At 38.0% G+C, this 18,977-nt stretch overlaps 1 protein-coding gene across 2 annotated transcripts in view; it reads left to right on the top strand.

Annotated features, from left to right (window-relative positions):
* ZDHHC15 (zinc finger DHHC-type palmitoyltransferase 15) overlaps positions 1-18,977 on the top strand; it is a 210,338-nt gene that overhangs the window by 107,933 nt on the left and 83,428 nt on the right. For both annotated transcript variants that reach the window (XM_058714639.1, XM_058714640.1), the window contains exons 4-5: positions 14,221-14,341; positions 17,387-17,456. In XM_058714639.1, the coding sequence (XP_058570622.1) occupies positions 14,221-14,341; positions 17,387-17,456 (191 nt within the window). The remainder of the gene's footprint in view (positions 1-14,220; positions 14,342-17,386; positions 17,457-18,977) is intronic.

Genomic DNA, 18,977 nt, shown 5'->3' with positions numbered 1-18,977 from the left:
TATCATCTGCAGAGCAGGCTGCTGGGATCCACCCAACAAACACTATTGACTCCTCTGCTGTAAAAGTTGTTGGAATTCGTGGCTATTCATGGGAGTTTTTGAGGTCCTCAGTGGCAAAAGTTGCCAGGATCCTCTATAGAGCAGGCCACTGGGAACTGCATTGGCACCTGCCACATGGCTGATACTGATAGTCTTTGCCCACTTTCTTTGTTCCTAGTCCTTTCCAGATGTCTCAGCCAAGCTGATCTCCCCAGCAATACTTTCTGTGTGATTATTCTCCATTTTTCATTCCACTGTTGTTGCATGTTCTTAATTAAATTCTTAAGCCCTCCCAGGGCTTTCTTCATCCAAACATACTGTCTTCATCCAAACATACTCCAGTAGGAGGCTGGTCTCTCCTACTCTGCTATCTTTCTGACATCACTAATATGGTCTTTATCTTCTTTGTATCTTGTAACAGTTTTGGCTTAAAGCCTCTTTCATGTGATATTGGTATATCTACCCTTGATCTCTTTTGATTACTATTTGCTTAGAATACCTTTTTCCATCATTTCACTTTCAGCCTATTTACATCTTTGGTTCTGAAGTGACTTGTTTATAGATATCATAAAAATAGATCATAATGGGACTTCCAGGGAAGATGGCAGAGTAAGAGGACCCTAGACTCACCTCTTCCCACAGATACAACTAGAAAACACTCATATCAGTGTAAATACCCTGGAAAATGACCTGAGGACTGGTAGAATAAACTCCACAATTAAATATAGATAAGATGTCACATCAAAGAGGATAGGAAGGGCAAAGACGTGGTCAGGAACTAAAGGGTCTCCTGGGACTGTCTGCAGGAGGGGGGGATGGCATGAGCATGAAAAGGGGAGAGAAAAAACCCACCACACTGGTAAGCCTGCATAGGGAATACAAAACCCAATAGAATTTGCCTTTGAAAATCAGAGGAGCTGAATTTCATGAGCTTTTATAACCAGTGGGACATAAAACCTGAAAATTAAAAAAATCAGTAGGCTCAGCACTGAGAGAGCTTGTGGGCAAGAGGAAATGGAATCCCTATCCTTAAAAAGACAGCACAACAAACAGCCTGTGGAGATACAGCATAGAAGCAGCAGTTTGGAAGGTGCCTGGGGCATATGGGAGGGAGTTATTTACTAATCTCAGAGCATCTCCTGGAGAGACAGAAATAATAGGGAAACTACTCCAAGAACAAAGGAACTGGCAGATGCCATTTACCTCCCTCACTCTAGAGCAGAAAAACACAGCCACCTGCTAGACTCACTACATAACTTGCCAGCACCACCATCTCGACCCCCCTTGCAGTACTTCTGCCACTCCAGTGCTGTAGACAGTCTGCATCAGTCTGTCACTGCAGGGCCCCTCCCACAGAGGACCAGGGACACACAAAGCTTGTTAGCACCACCACCCCACCAGTCACCCCCACACTATGTTGGGCAGATGTGCACTTTCCAATACACTCTTCACCAGAGCCCATACAGGGTGGTACCATAGGCCTGGCAGTATGCAAGCAGACCCTACAGTGGCCACCAACACACCAACGTGACTCCTGCCCTTGAGAAAGAGAAAGATAACCACACACACCAGTCAGACTGAGACCCTGGCAGAGGCCTGGAGGCAGACAACTGGTCTGACTTCAAGACTTTCCACCAATGAAAGTTTCTCATAGGACAAGATGGGGAAAGCACCCAGCAATTAGGTGCTACTGCACCACTGGTCTGACTCTACTCAAGTCCAAGGCACCCCCAGACTTCTCATTAACACCACATGGAGGAAACACTGCTGCCAATAGGCAAAGAGAGCCATTGGTGATAATTGGACTGAAGGAAAAAGTAGGTCAGCCACAACAGCAGGGTGTATGTATTACACATAGAAGACATGCCTGAAGTGCCAGGTTCTGAACAGGGGACACTGCACAGCAGAGTACTACAGGACCTCTTCTTCATAAGGCCATTACTTTCAAGTTCAGGAGACATAGCTGTCTTTCCTAACACACAAAAACAGACACAAAGAGTAAGACAAAATGAGGAGACAGAGGAATATGGCCCAAATGAAATAACAGGACAAAATTACAGTAAGAGACCAAAGTGAAACAGAGATAAGTAATATGCCTAATAGAGAATTTAAAGGAATGATCATAAAGATACTCACTGGAGTTGAGAAAAGAGTAGAAGACATCAGTGAGACCCTTATGAAAGATATAGGAAACATATTTAAAAAACAATCAGACATGAAGAACACAATGCATTAAATTAAAAATACATTCGATGGAATGAATATTAAACTAGATGAAGTAGAAGAACAAATTAGTGACCCGAAGGACAGGTCACTAGGACTTTGCATTAGCAAAGTAATGAAGCTGAGTAGGTGAGAAGAAAAATGTGCAAAACAAAAATAGACATAGGGAATTCAGTGACACTACCAAGTGTAATAATATTCAATGTATACAGATCCCAGAAGAAGAGAGAGAAAAGGGGAAAAAAATTTATTTGAAGAAATAATAGATGAAAATTACCTGAATCTGGAGAAGAAAACAGAAATCCAGATCCAGGAGGCAGAGAGATCCCACAATAAAATCAACTCAAGAAGTTCCACACCAAGACACAGAGTAACTAAGATGGCAATAAGTAGTAATAAAAAGAATTTTAGAAGCAGCAAGAGAAAAGAAGATAGTTACATACAAGGGAAATCCCATAAGGCAATCAGCTGATTTTTTCAGCAGAAATTTGCAGGCCAGAGGGAGGGGCATGATATATTCAAGGTGTTGAATGGGGAAAATCTGAAGCCAAGAGTACTCTATACAGTAAGGCTATCATTCAAAATAGAGGGAGAAATCAAGAATTTCCCAGACAAACAAAAGTTAAGAATTCATGAATACTAAATCAGCCCTACAAGAATTATTAAAGGTGAATCTTTGAGTGGAAAGGAAAGCCCACAAGCAAGAGTAAAGTAGGAAGCACAAAAGCAGTAAAAATAAGTTTATGTGTAAAAATAAGTACAGGGACTCACAAAATAAAAGGATGTAAAGTATGACACCATATACCTAAAAAATGAGGAGGAAAGAAGTTAATGATGGGTTCAAATTTAAGCAACCATCAAATTAGTATAAACTGCCATATACAGAATATTTTATACGCAATTCGAATGGTAACCAAAAAATCAAAACCAGTAATACATATGCAAACAAATAAAGAGAAAATAATCCAGGTATATCAGTAAAATAAAAGCCAACTAATCATGAGAAAGAAGAGCAAGAGAAGAAAGGAATGGAGAAAAACTACAAAAACAATAAAACAAGTAACAAATTGACAACAAATACATACCTATTAATAATAACTTTGAATTTAAATGTATTAAACGATCCAACAAAAGACATATGGTGATGAAATGGATAAAAAGGACGATTCATCTATATCCTGTCTACAAGACATTCATTTCAGATCTAAAGGCACATGCAGATAGAAAGTGAGGGGATGGAGAAGCATTTCATGCAAATGGATGTAAAAAGAAAGCTGAGGTAGCAATACTTGTATCAGAAAAACAGTCTTTACATCCAGATGGCTAACAGACATATGAAAAGATGCACAACATAACTCATCATCAGGGAAATACAAATCAAAACTACATTGAGATACCACCTCACACCAGTCAGAGTGGCTAAAATTAAAAACTCAGAAAACAACACATGTTGGTGAGGATGTGGAGAAAGGGGAACTCTCTTTCATTGCTGGTGTGAATACAAACTGGTGCAGCACTCTGGAAAACTGTGTGGAAGTTTCTCAAAAAATTAAAGATAGAATTAACTGACGACTGAGCAGTAACACCAATAGGAATTAATCCAAAAGATACAGGAGTACTAATTCATATAGGGCACATTTATCCCATGTTTATAGCAGCACTACCAACAATAGGCAAATTATGGAAAGAGTCCAAATGTCCATCAACTAATGAATGGATAAAGAAAATGTGGTTTATATATACAATGGAGTATTAGCAATCAAAAAGAATGAAATCTTGCCATTTGCAACTACATGGATGGAATTGGAGGGTATTATGCTAAGTGAAATAAGCCAGACACAGATATCATATGTTTTCACTCACATGTGGAAGATGAGAAACTTAACAGAAGACCATGAGGAAAGGGAAAGAAAAAAAATACATATATAGTTACAAACAAAGAAGTAGGCAAACCATAGTAGACTTTTAAATACAGAGAACAAACTGAGGGTGGGGGACTGGGGGAGTGGGGGAATGGATGATGGGCATTGAGGAGGGGAGGGCATTGGGATGAACACGGGTGTTTTATGTAGGTGATGAATCACGGGAATCTACTCCCGAAGCCAAGAGCACACCGTATATACACTGTATTTTAGTTAACTTGACAATAAGTTATATTAAAAAAAAAAGATTCTAAAAAACAGAAAGGAAAAACGGTCTTTAAAATAGACTGTAACAAGAAACAAAGAAGGACACTATATAATCGTTGAGAGGAAAATCCAACAAGAAGATACAACAATTTTAAATATTTATGCACCCAACATTGGGGCATTAATTCAATAATTAAAGTAGCTAATAACAAACATAAAATATGTAATAGATAGTAAAAAAAAAATAATATCAGGGGACTTTAACCCCCCATGGAAATTGATGGACAAATCATCCAAGCAGAAAATCAACAAAGAAACAGTGGCTTTGAATGACACACTGGACCAGATGGATTTAACAGATATATTCAAAACAATCCTAGAGCAACAAAATACACATTATTTTCAAGTGCACATGGAACATGCTCCAGAATAAGTCACATATTAGGCCACAAAACAAGTCTCAACAAATTCAAAAAGACTGAAGTCATACTACCCAACATTTCTGACCACAATGCTAATGAAACTAATGAAGTCATACTACCCAGCATTTCTGACCACAATGCTAATGAAACTGAAAATCAAAGACAGGGAAAAAAATCTGGAAACACCAGAAATACATGGAAGTTAAATAACATGCAACTAAGGGGGGAGAAGCCAAGATGGCAGAACAGCATTGAAGCTTTGTGTGTATCTCACGTCCATGAAATACAGCCAGACCAACACTAAACCCTCCTACACAACTAGAAAACTGATTAGAGGATTAACACAAAAATCTGCACAACCTGAACCACAGAATTCAGCAGGTTCATGGCGCGGAGAGCTGTACTTGGGGAGCAAGAAGCCACAAAAGGTAGCAAACCACTTTTGTGGACAGAGAGAGGACGGAGACTGGGGAAGGGGGGGAGAATGCAGGAAAAGCACCCCTACCCAAAAGCAGCTCGAGAGAAAGTGGAAAATTGGAAATAGCCGCAGGGACTAAACTAAAAAGGGAGAAAGAAGAAAGGAGAGGGTTTAAATTCCATTAAGATTGTAAACAAGGGGAGCGTAAAGGCTGCAATTCTGCAGCTCAATACCTGGTGAAGCTCTGGTGGGAAGGGCGAATCCCCAGGAACAGAGTGGGGTCTGGGAGGTTCTCGGGCCACATGGAGAAAACTGGTTCCACTGCTGGAAGGACATTTGGTAAGGACTGTTGAAGCCACCTGGTCCCAGCAGACCCCACAAAATGGCCACATTTGCTGGTGCTGGGGCAAGGTCGTTAAGGGTGAAGACTGGTGCCAGATGTGTGTTGTGATTCTCCATAATCCCTGAGATGCTGCTGCTACACTGACTTACGAACATTTTCTGGGACAGGCTGGCACCTGGCTGCAGTCTCGGGGCATCGGCAACAACAGGGTCCAGCAGGCATACTTGGGTGCAGCCGATATTCGGCCATTGCTCATTTGACCGTTGATGGGTGAGACCCTCCCACAGAGGGGTGGAACGGGTCAAAGCCGCAGTCCTTCGGAGGTGGGGGTCTGGGGAAAGCAGCCGCATCTGAGACAAAATTGGGGAGAGGTACTGCCTGGGGCCTGGTCACGGACAGTGAAAAAGTAGGGAGTGGGCGAGAGCTGAGGACAGAGGATGGGTATACAATCGCTGGTCCAGGAGAACAGACTGGGTAGCTGGGTGGTGCCATTTTCACCGCTCCTGTGCATATGCATACGCACCTATGAGCACCACAACAATCCACCCCAATAGGCTAGCAGCACCAACTAGTGGAGAGCAAAGCTGTTACACTGAGCCCCGCCCAGCTGAGCCATCTTCACACTTCAAGAACACAAGTCTCACTGCCTGCTTAATTTATGGACTATAAAGAGCTACATAGGCTGACTTCTAGGGGAAAACAAAGCAATTTCAGTCCTACTTCAATCTGTTAGCAGGTTCGTCTATTCAATTCTCTTTTTTTGTATTTTTTCTTTTTCTCTTTTACAATTCTTTTTTTTCATGAATACAGAAAGAGAAAAAATTCATTTTTATTTTCAATTTTTATTAAAACTATATTTCTTTAATTTTTATCACTATATTTTTTACTTTTGTGTAAATTTTTTCAAATTCTACTTTAATTCCATCATTTTATTTTAGTCTACTTCAGTATGTACACCTTGCAAATTTTCAGACAATTTCCTTTTTTTCGTTCCTTTTTCTTTCTCTTTTGTTTCTTTTCTTTTTCTTGAATGTATAAAGAGAAAAGCTTCATTTTTATTTTCAATTTCTATTAAAAATATTTTTATTTAAATTTTATTACTATATTTTTTGCTTTTATGTAAATTTTTTCAAATTCTATTTTACTTCCATAATTTTATTTTAGTCTACTACAGTGTATTAATTTTTTCAAATTTTCAAACTTTTTTTTATCTTTTTCTCTTTTGCGTTTATTTTTTCCTAAATACAGAAAATGAAAATATTCATATTTATTTTTAAATTTATTAAAAATATTTTTCTTTAATTTTTTCTTTTCTACTATACTCTTTACTTTTGTATATATTTTTTCAAATTCTATTTTACCACCATCTCATTTTACTCTTCTTCAATGTATTCATTTTTTCAAATTCTCAAACAATTTCCTTTTTTTTTCTCCCCCCCTTTTTTTGCTCTAATCTGTCAAACCACTTTCAACACCCAGACCAAAACACACCTAGAATCTCGCATCATTTATTCGATTTGTGTGTGTGTGTGTGTGTGTGTGTGTTTTGAATTTTTAATTGTAATATTTTTTTAATTGTGATTTTTTTTAATTTCAAATTTTCTACCTCATTAATCCCTTTTCTCCCTTCAAAATGACAAAATGAAAGAATTCACCCCAAAAGAAAGAGCACAAAGAAAAGACAGGCAGGGAATTAACCAACACAGATACAAGCAAGATGTCTGAACCAGAATTTAGAATCACGACAATAAGAACACTGGCTGGAGTCAAAAATAGATTAGAATCCCTTTCTGCAGAGATAAAAGAATGAAAAAATAGCCAGAATGAAATTAAAAATGCTATAACTGAGCTGCAATCACGGATGGATGCAGCAGAGGCAAGGATGGATGAGGCAGAACAGAGAATCAGTGATATAGAGGACAAACAGAATAAGGAAGCAGAAAAAGAGGCAGATTAAGGCAAAAGAGCACAATTTAAGAATTAGAGAAATCAGTGACTCATTAAAAAGGAACAACATCAGAATCATAGGGGTCCCAGAAAAGGAAGAGAGGGAAATAGGGGTAGAAGGGTTATGTGAGCAAATCATAGCAGAAAACTTTCCTAACCTGGGGAAAGACACACACATCAAAATCCAGGAAGCACAGAGGACCTCCATTAGATTCAACAAAAACCAACAATCAACAAGACATATCATAGTCAAATTCACAAAATACTCAGGCAAGGAGAGAATCATGAAAGCAGCAAGGGAAAAAAGTCCCTAACCTACAAGGGAAGACAAATCAGGTTTGCAGCAGACCTATGCACAGAAACTTGGCAGGCCAGAAGGGAGTGGCAGGATATATTCGGTGTGCTGAATCAGAAAAATATGCAGCCAAGAATTCTTTATCCAGCAAGGCTGTCATTAAAAATACGAGAGATAAAAAGTCCCCTATCCAACCAAAAATTAAAGCAGTTTGGAGACCACTAAACCATCCCTGCAAGAAATTTTAAGGAGGACTCTCTGAGGGGAGAAAAGGTGAAATATATATATATATAAATACCAAAGCCACAAAGATTAGAAAGGACCAGAGAACACCACCAGAAACTCCAACTCTACAAGCATCATAATGGCAATAAATTCATATCTTTCAGTACTCACTCTAAACATCAGTGGACTTAATGCTCCAATCAAAAGACATAGGGTAACAGAATGGATAAGAAAACAAGATCCATCCATATGCTGTTTATAAGAGACCCACTTTAGACCTAAAGACACCTTCTGGTTGAAATAAGGGGATGGAGAACCATCTATCAACAAAAGAAAGCCGGAGTAGCCATACTTACATCAGACAATTTAGACTTTAAAATAAAGACTGTATCAAGAAATGCAGAAGGGCATTATATCATAATCAAGGGGTCTATAGACCAAGAAGACCTAACAATTGTAAACATTTATGCACCAAATGTGGCAGCACCCAAATATATAAATCAGTTAATCACAAACATAAAGAAACTCATTGATAGTAATACCATAATAGTTGGAGACTTCAACACCCCACTCACAGAAATGGACAGATCATCAAATCAAAACATCAACAAGGAAACAATGGCTTTGAATGACACACTGGACCAGATGGACTTAACAGATATATTCAGAACATTTCATCCGAAAGCAACAGAATATACATTCTTCTCCAGTGCACATGGAACGTTCTCCAGAATGGATGATGTACTGGACACAAATCAGCCCTAAGTAAGTACAAAAAGATCGAGATCATACCGTGCATATGTTCAGACCACAACGCTATGAAACTCGAAATCAACACAAGAAAAAATTTGGAAAGGTAACAAATACTTGGAGACTGAAGAACATCCTACTAAAGAATGAATGGGCTAGCCAAGCAGTTAAAGAGGAAATTAAAGGGGCGCCTGGGTGGCGCAGTCGGTTAAGCGTCCGACTTCAGCCAGGTCACGATCTCGCGGTCCGTGAGTTCGAGCCCCGCGTCGGGCTCTGGGCTGACGGCTCGGAGCCTGGAGCCTGTTTCCGATTCTGTGTCTCCCTCTCTCTCTGCCCCTCCCCCGTTCATGCTCTGTCTCTGTCTGTCCCAAAAATAAATAAAAAACATTAAAAAAAAATTTAAAAAAAAAAAAAATAAATAAAGAGGAAATTAAAAAGTATATGGAAGTCAATGAAAATGATAACACCACAACCCAAAACCTCTGGGACACAGCAAAGGAGGACACACACATAAGAGGAAAGCATATAGCAATCCAGGCCTTCCTAAAGAAGGAAGAAAGATCTCAGATACACAACCTAACCTTACGCCTTAAGGAGCTGCAAAAAGAACAGCAAATAAAACCCCAAACCAGAAGAAGACAGGAAATAATAAAGATTAGAGCAGAAACTGATGCTATTGAAATCAAAAAAACAGTAGAACAGATCAATGAAACCAGAAGCTGGTTCTTTGAAAGAATTAACACAATTGTTAAACCACTAGCCTGTATTATCAAGAAGAAAAAGGAAAGGACCCAAATAAATAAAATCAAAAATGAAAGAGGAGAGATCACAACCAACACAGCAGAAATAAAAACAATAATGAGAGAATATTATGAGCAATTATATGCCAATAAAATGGGTAATCTGGAAGAAATGGACAAATTCCTAGAAATGTATACACTACCAACACTGAAACAGGAAGACATAGAAAATTTGAACAGACCCATAACCAGTAAGGAAATCAAATTAGCAATAAAAAATCTGCCAAGAAACAAGAGTCCAGGGCCAGATGGCTTTCCAGGGGAATTCTACCAAATATTTAAGGAAGAGTTAACACCTATTCTCTAGAAGCTGTTCTAAAAAATAGAAATGAGGGGCGTCTGGGTGGCTCAGTCGGTTGAGCGTCCGACTTCGGCTCAGGTCATGACCTCACAGTTTGTGAGTTTGAGCCCCGCATCAGGCTCTGTGCTAACCGCTTGCTCTGAGCCTGGAGCCTGCTTCAGATTCTGTGTCTCCTTCTCTCTCTGTCCCTCCCCTGCTCACGCTTTGTCTCACTCTGTTTCTCAAAAATAAATCAATGTAAAAAAATTTTTTTTAAATAAAAAAATAAAAAATAAATAAAAAATAGAAATGGAAGGAAGATTTCCAAACTCTTTCTATTAAGCCAGCATTACCTTTACCCTAAAACCAGAGAGAGACCCCATTAAAAAGGAGAACTAAAGACCAATTTCCCTAATAAACATGGATGCCAAAATCCTCAACAAGATATTAGCCAACCAAATCCAACAATATATTTTTAAAAAATTATTCACCATGACCAAGTGGGATTTATACGTGGGATGCAGGGCTGGTTCAATATCCGCAAAACAATTAACGTGATTCATCACATCAATAAAAGAAAGGACAAGAACAGTATGATCCTCTCAATAGATGCAGAGAAAGCATTTGACAAAATACAGCCTCCTTTCTTGATAAAAACCCTCAAGAAAGTAGGGATAGAAGGAGCATACCTCGAGATCATAAAAGCCATATATGAACGACCCAATGCTAATATCATCCTCAATGGGGAAAAACTGAGAGCTTTCCCCCTAAGGTCAGGAACAAGACAGGGATGTCCACTCTCGCCACCGTTTTTCAACATAATATTGAAAGTCTTAGCCTCAGCAATCAGAGAACACAAAGAAATAAAAGGCATCCAAATTGGCTAGGAGGAAGTCTAACTTTCACTCCTTGTGGATGACATTATACTCTATATGGAACACCTAAAAGATTCCACCAAAAAACTGCTAGAACTGATCGATGAATTCAGCAAAGTGGCAGGACATAAAATCAATGTACAGAAATTGGTTGCATTCCTATACACCAATAATGAAGAACAGAATGAAATCAAATAATCAATCCCATTTATGATTGCACCAGAATCCATAAAATACGGAGGAATAAGCCTAACCAAAGAGGTGAAATACCTATACCCTGAAATCTATAGAAAGCTCATGAAAGAAATTGAAGACACGAAAATAAAATGGAAAACCATTCCGTGCTTATGGATTGGAAGAACAAATATTGTTAGAATATCCATACTACCCAAAGCAATCTACACATTCATTGCAATTCCTATCAAAATAACGCTAGGATTCTTCACTAAGCTAGAACCAACCATCCTAAAATTTGTATGGAACCAGAAAAGACCCTGAATAGCCAAAGCAAACTTGAAAAAGCAAACCAAAGCAGGAGGCATCACAATCCCAGACTTGAAGCCCTACTACAAAGCTGTAATCATCATGCCAGTATGGTACTGGCACAAAAACAGACTCTCAGATCAATGGAACAGAATACAGAACCCAGAAATTGACCCACAAACGTATGGCTAACTAATCTTTGACAAAGCAGGAAAGAATAGCCAATGGAATAAAGACAGTCTCTTCAACAAGTGGTCCTGGGAAAACTGGACAGCAACATGCAGAACAGTGAACCTGGACCACTTTCTTACACTATATACAAAAAATAAACTCAGAATGGGTGGAAGCCCTCAATGGAAGACAGGAAGCCATCAAAATCCTCAAGGAGAAAGCAGGCAAAAACCTCTTTGATCTTGCCTGCAGCAACTTCTTTCTCAACACGACTCCAGAGGCAATGGAAACAAATGCAAAAATGAGCTACTGGGACCTCATCAAAATAAAAAGCTTCTGCATAGTGAAGGAAAGAGTCAGCAAAACTAAAAGGCAACCGGGAGAATGGGAGAAGAGATTTGCAAACGACATATCAGGTAAAGGGTTAGTATCCAAAATCTATAAAGAACTTATCAAACTCAACACCCCAAAACCAAATAATCCAGTGAAGAAATGGGCAAAAGACATGAATAGACACTTCTCCAAGGAAGACATCCAGATGGTCAACCAACACATGAAAAAAATGCTCAACATCACTCATAATCAGGGAAATACAAATCAAAACCACAATGAGATACCACCTCACACCTGTCAGAATGGCTAACATGAACAACTCAGGCAACAACAGATGTTGGCGAGGATGTGGAGAAAGAGGATCTCTTTTGCATTGTTGGTGGGAATGCAAACTGGTGCAGCCACTCTGGAAAACAGTATGGAGGTTCCTCAAAAAACTAAAAATAGAACTACCCTATGAGCCAGCAATTGCACTACTAGGTATTTACCCAAGGGATACAGGTGTCCTGTTTCGAAGGGACACATGCACCCAATGTTTATAGCAACACTGTCAACAGTAGCCAAACTGTCATGAGTTTCAGCCTCCATAGGGCTCTGTACTGACAGCAGAGCCTGCTAGGGATTCTCTCTCTCTCTCCTCCTGTCTCTCTGCCCCTCCCCTGCTCTCTTTGTCTCTCTCTAAGATAAATGAACTTAAAAAAATAAAAAATATAAAATGACAATATCAAGTATTTTTAAATGATTTAAGAAAATGTACTTGTAGGGCACCTGGGGGGCTCAGTTGGCTTAAGCGTCTGACTCTTGATTTCGGCTCAGGTCCTCATCTCATGGTTCATGAGATTGAGCCCCACATCGGACCCTTCACTGACAGTGCAGAGGCTGCTTGGGATTCTCTCTCTCCGTCTCTCTCTTCCCCTCCCCCCTCTCAAAAATAAATTAATAAAATAAATTAGGCTCTAAACGTAACTTTTAATTACTTATTATCCAGTGTTTTTACAACAATCTTATGAAGTAGATATCATTTCTTCTGTTTTACAGATGAAGAAACTTGGGTTGAGGGTGTCTGATTTTCCAATGTGATTTTTTACCTATTAAGTGGAAGAGATGAGGTTTAAACCCTAAAAGTCTGATCACAGATCCTTCTCTTTTTCACCTCTGCCTATCTTTTGGCCCAGACAGAAAAAAGCTTTCAAGTTTGTGTTATTTTGGAAAATCATTGACATATCTTTTCCAAGATTAGCAAACTATGGTGCCCACATTGGCAATAAGCCTCATACCAGACCAAAAATTTCTGAAATAGTGAGAATACCCAAATTTCTACTCATTTGCAAGATCATAATATACAGTGTCACAAGCAGTCTCAGCCAGCTTCTCTAAGAGTGTCATCTATGAAAAATACCTACAACTTTTTTTCAAAATTTTGTTTAAATTCAAGTTAATTAACATACAGTGCAATATTGGTTTCAGGAGTAGAATTCAGTGATTCATCACTTACATACAACACCCAGTGCTCATCACAAGTGCCCTCCATAATACCCATCACCCATCTAGCCCATCTCCCACCAACCTCCCTCCATCAATCCTCAGTTTTTTCCTATGTTTTCTTAAAATTCATGGTTTTTTCCCTCTCTCCTCTCCATATGATTGGCTGTTCTGTTTTGTTTTTAATTCCACATATGAATGAAACCATATGGTATTTGCCTTTCTCTGACTATATATATATCCCACATCTTCTTTATCCATTCATCAGTCAGTGGATATTTGGGCTCTCTCCATAGCTTGGTTATTATTGATAATTCTGCTATAAACATCGGGGTGCATGTAACACTTCAAATCAGTAGTTTTGTATCCTTTGGGTAAATACCTAGTAGTGCAATTGCATTATTCTATTTTTAACTTTTTGAGGAACATCCATACTGTTCTGCAGAGTGGCTGCACTAGTTTGCGTTCCCACCAAAAGTGCAAGACAGTTCCCCTTTCTCCTCATCTTCACCAATACCTACTGTTTCTTATGTTGTTAATTTTAGCCATTCTGACAAGTGTGAAAAAAACCTACAACTTAATAACAATCAGAGTTAATCATCAACAGGGTCCTGACAGCAAGATGTTACATATCTGTATATAACATCATATTAAGGTATAATGGGGTGGAAAGGGCATAAATCTTAGAATCAAGTGAACTGGGTTTAGAGCTCAGTTTTGCTACATGCTGCTTAAATGAGTATAACCATGGACAAAGTACTTAACCTCACCAAGTTTTCTTTTCTTTATTTATAAAACAATACCACCTATCACATAGACTTATGAAGACTGAGATAAAAGTCAGATAAAATAATTAAGGTATTTATCCTGAGAAAGTTATAAGCCAAATTGGTATCTGAACTTCAAGGATAGGTAACAAATATTTTCATCTGAATAGTTATTATTGTTTTAATCTTTTATTCGAACCTTAGAGAATAAAGTCTCACTTTTCACTTCTGCTTCTAGTTCCAGTTGTCCTATTCAGACAAGGAACGCTATGAAAATGAAGAAAGACCTGAGATCCAGAAGCAGATGCTCATCGATATGGCCAAAAAGCTACCAGTTTACACAAGAACTGGGAGTGGAGGTCAGTTCATTGAAAGTCACCTAGAGAAGCAGATCAGCAAGGATCTCAAAAAGGCTAAGTCATATATATCCACAGGCTCACCTGTATACCTAGCATTGGAGTCCACCACTAACATTTGCTATGTTACTTTATCACCTATCTTTCCACAAATCCATCCCTCTATCCATCTCCCATCAAGCCATCTTATTTTTTGATACATTTCAAAGTAAGTATCAGATATCAATACACACCTACCTATATATTTTATCATTCTTTTTTGGGTGAAATTTGCATATAAAGACATGCATAAATCTTAAGTGTGCCATTCGGTGTTTTGACAAATGTACACATCTATGTAACCAAAACCTCTATAAACATTACCACACCCCATAAACTTCCTTTATACTCCTACCCAGTCAACCCCACCAACCACCACCCAACAACCACTATTCTGCTAGTTTTCCACCATAGATTAGTTTTACCTGCTCTAGAATTTTACATAAATGGAATCATACAATATGTACTGTTGTGTCTGGCTTATTTTATATAGCATAATATTTTTGACATTCGTTCACATTGTGTTTTATTTTATTCTCTTATTGCTGAGTAGTATTTCATTGTATGAATATATCATAGTTTGTTTATCCATTCACCAGTTGATGCACATTTGGTGTTTCCAGTGCTTAATTACCATGAATATTCTTGCACAAGTATTTGTGCAGAGATACGTCATCTTTCTTGGGTAAATATCCACTATGGAGTTTTACTCTTCGTTTTCATCTGTGTGACTAGAAGAGTACTAGCTGAACCAATTCTCCACCTTTCAAAATTTGAAAATGAAGCCTCTTTTGACAAGATATCCTAATGTTTCTGATAAGGAAGATCATGTTTCAAGGATGTGGGAATTATACTGTTAGACATCTGTGTTTATCTATTTATCATGTATTTATTCAACAATCATTTATTAAGGTCCTATGTGGCAATTGGGGGAATTTTAATATGGTCTGGGTAAGGACTTATTAATTTTGTTAGAGTATTGATGTCATGGTTCTCATGATTTTTTTAAATTCTTCATGCACACTGAAATATAGTGAAAAGTAGACAGGAAATTGTTTGTATAATTTATCACAGTAGTAAACAGAATGATGTGATAGAACAGAGGTTGGTTACAAACTAAAGGCCTATAGGATGAATTGGACCTGAGATACATTTTGTTGATCTCTAATGTATCTTTTAAAACTTTGCACTTGTTTTTAATTTTTAACAATTGTAATTTTCCACATGAAAGTTCATATTTCTGGCTTCTCTTGAAAACTCAGATATCTGGCAATATTCAATTACATTTTCACATGGCAAAAATTAGCTAAAGCTGAGTAGTAGCAACTCTTTTTAAACAGGGTATGAATTCTCAGGTTCTCTCACAGTCTTCAACTGGCTGCTCCACTCACTACCAACTATTCTCTGGACCCTTGAATCATTTGTTTGCCGCCCTAATGACATAAAGAAATTTTCTCTGAGGAATATTTTATTTGAGACCTGAATAATAAAAAAGTAACTAGCAGGAAGTAAAGAACAGAGGGACTAACATCCCAGGCAGAAGGTACTGCAAGTACAAAAGGCCCTTATATAGGAGCAAGCTTACAGTATTAGAAGAACAAACATATAGCCAGTGTGACCAGAGTATAGCAGGTGGAGAGTGATACCAGTTAAAATTGAAGAGGCAAGCAGAGGCCAGATGATTCAGGCCATGGAAAGGAATTTGGATTTTATTCCAAGGGTGTTTGAAGGGTGTTTTAAGTTTATTTATTTATTTATTTATTTATTTATTTATTTATATACCACAAGTGGGCGAGGGGCAGAGAGAGAGGGAAAGAAATAGAACCCCAAGCAGGGTCCACACTGTCAGCACAGAGCCTGATGTGGGGCTCAAACTCACAAACTGTGAGATCATGACCTGAGCTGAAGTCAGACGCTTAACCAACTGAGCCACCCAGGCACCCCAAGTACAATGAAGGTTTCAAGTGAAGAGTGATATAATCTGAGTCACATTTTAACAGATCATTTGGCTATTCTATAAAGAATGAATTGTGGGGAACAGAAATGAAAGCAGAGTAAATAATTAGGCAGCTATTGCAATCATCTAAATGAGAGATAATGGCGGCTTAAACTGGGCAATGGCATTGACTGTTCAATTCAATGCTAAATGAATTAAACATGCATGTCCCTCTCCCTTCTTCGTTGCCTCAATTATACCCATGCTTTTGTCACCCTTCCATTGCTAGAAATAAACACAAACTGCTAAATTACCACTCACTTATGCTGAATTAGTTATGTGTGCTTAATGTACACTTCAGATGGAATTATTATATTAGCTCAAATTATTCATGATTTTAAATGTTACACTGTATAATGTATAATGTAATAATAATTACATTAAACACAGTCATACTGTATCAATGAACAGAGAAAAAATGAGTAGAAAAGGAAAATGCCTTTCATCTAAGGGAAATAAAGAAAAGAAGGAAGGAAGGGAGGAAGGAAAAAGGGAAAGAGAAATGTGTTTTTTATATCAGACTTACAGAGTGAAGAGGGCCCTGAATGAACTAAAGAATCAGAAAACTGTAGTGGTCACAATTCTGCCACTCACTTGCTATGTGCAAGTAAGTCACTTGATACGGTTCTTTACTTCATTTATCTGTGAAATGGTCAATTGAATTAATTGTTTTCAGATAGGAAAGTTGGAGTAAGCAATCTAAATGATTTTCCCAAGATCACTCAAGCAGTTGACAGTAAGGTTTGTTTTATAATACCGAATCTTATTATCATATATCCAGATATGAAAACATTTCCCTTCACCTTCATCCTCCAAAAGGTACCTTCAAGATTGATCTAACAGGAGAAAAAATACATACCACAATTCTCTTCTGTGATCTGCCTTTTCTTGGTAACTTGAAATGAGTTTGACTACCCACAATCAGTGTATAACAAGCCATTCAGATAGGCTAGTAAGATATGTGGTGTCATATTGAGCCCTAACCAATGCTAACCACCTGATTTTTCCTATAGCTGTTAGATTCTGTGACCGGTGCCATTTAATCAAGCCAGATCGCTGCCACCACTGCTCTGTCTGTGCCATGTAAGTGACATCCATATTTCCCCTGGGCTGAGCTTGGCCAGTGATGATGGTTGCTTAGACAACAAAGTGACTGATGCTAACATGTGACCATGCCTAGATAAGAGCATTTCCTTTCAATCATAATGAGCACATGCCAAGCACCCTCATGGGATGATGATGATTCAAACTATTCCAAAGATAGGAAAAATATATAAAACCCCATTTTAAAAATAAATGTTTTATTTTAGAACAGTTTTAGATTTACAGAATTATTGTGATTGTAGCTCTCATATGTCCTACATCCAGTTTCCCCTATTATCAACATCATACATTAATATGATACATTTGTTACAATTAATGAACCAACATCAATACATTATTTTTTTAATTTTTAATGTTTATTTATTTTTGAGAGAGAGAGAGAGAGAGAGAGAGAGAGAGAGAGAGAGAGAGAGAGAAGGGCAGAGAGAGAGGGAGACACAGAATCCGAGGCAGGCTCCAAGCTCCGAACTGTCAGCACAGAGCCTGACTTGGGACTTGAACTTGTGAACCATGAGATCATGACCTGAGCTGAAGTTGGACACCCAACCAACTGAGCCACCCACGTGATGCATCAATACATTATTTCCAATTTAAGCCCATATTCTATTTACATTTCCACAGTTTTTCTCTTATGTTCCTCTTCTGTTCTAGGATCCCATCTGGGATACCACATTACATTTAGTTGGCATGTCTTCTCAAGGTCTTTTAGCTCTGACAGTTTCTCAGACTTTACTTGTTTTCAATAACCATGATAGTTTCTAGGATTTTAGGATTAATGATCGGGTATTTTGTAGAATATCCTTCAGGTGAGATTTGTCTGATATTTTTCTCATGGTTAGACTTGGGTACTGTGTTTTGGGTAGGAAGACCATAGAGGTAAAGTACCATTATCATTGTATTGTATCAAGGGCACATACTATGAACATGACTTATCACTGCAATATTAATCTTGTTCATTTGTCTGAGATAGTGTTTGTCAGTTTTCTTTAATGTAAGTTTACTCTTCCTCCCCCCTCCTTCCTTTACTCTTCCTTTATAGCCCACACTAAAGAACAGAGGAATTATGCCTCCCTCCTTAAAGGCAGAGTATATACATAAATTATTTGGAATTCTTCCAAATAATGTGAAGAAATCTCTGCATGGGATATTTGTCTCTTCTCCCTTATATGTTTATTTATGATTCATATAAGTTTTTAGGCATGGATAATCACTTTATATTTTGGGTTGTACCTCAATTCTACTTTATTTTCTTACTCTAATTGCCCCAACTTTATAAAATCACATTTTTATGTTAATAAATATAATATTCATGTCCTTCTTCTTGGGTGTATGTTCCACCCACATTTCTCTTGCCCTTGATTCAAATAGGTGTGTCAAAATTTCAGCAATAGCCTATGTAAAACAAATAAATTATCAGAGTAGTAATTAGTAAAATTTCATTGTGCATACAACAAAAAGACGATTTACAAACCAGGAGCACTCAAACCAAAACATAAAATG

This window comes from Neofelis nebulosa, chromosome X (assembly GCF_028018385.1).
Source record: "Neofelis nebulosa isolate mNeoNeb1 chromosome X, mNeoNeb1.pri, whole genome shotgun sequence".
Taxonomy (NCBI): Eukaryota; Metazoa; Chordata; class Mammalia; order Carnivora; family Felidae; genus Neofelis; species Neofelis nebulosa.
Note: the sequence above shows the minus strand (reverse complement) of the source record. Positions and strands in the feature narration are given on the sequence as shown.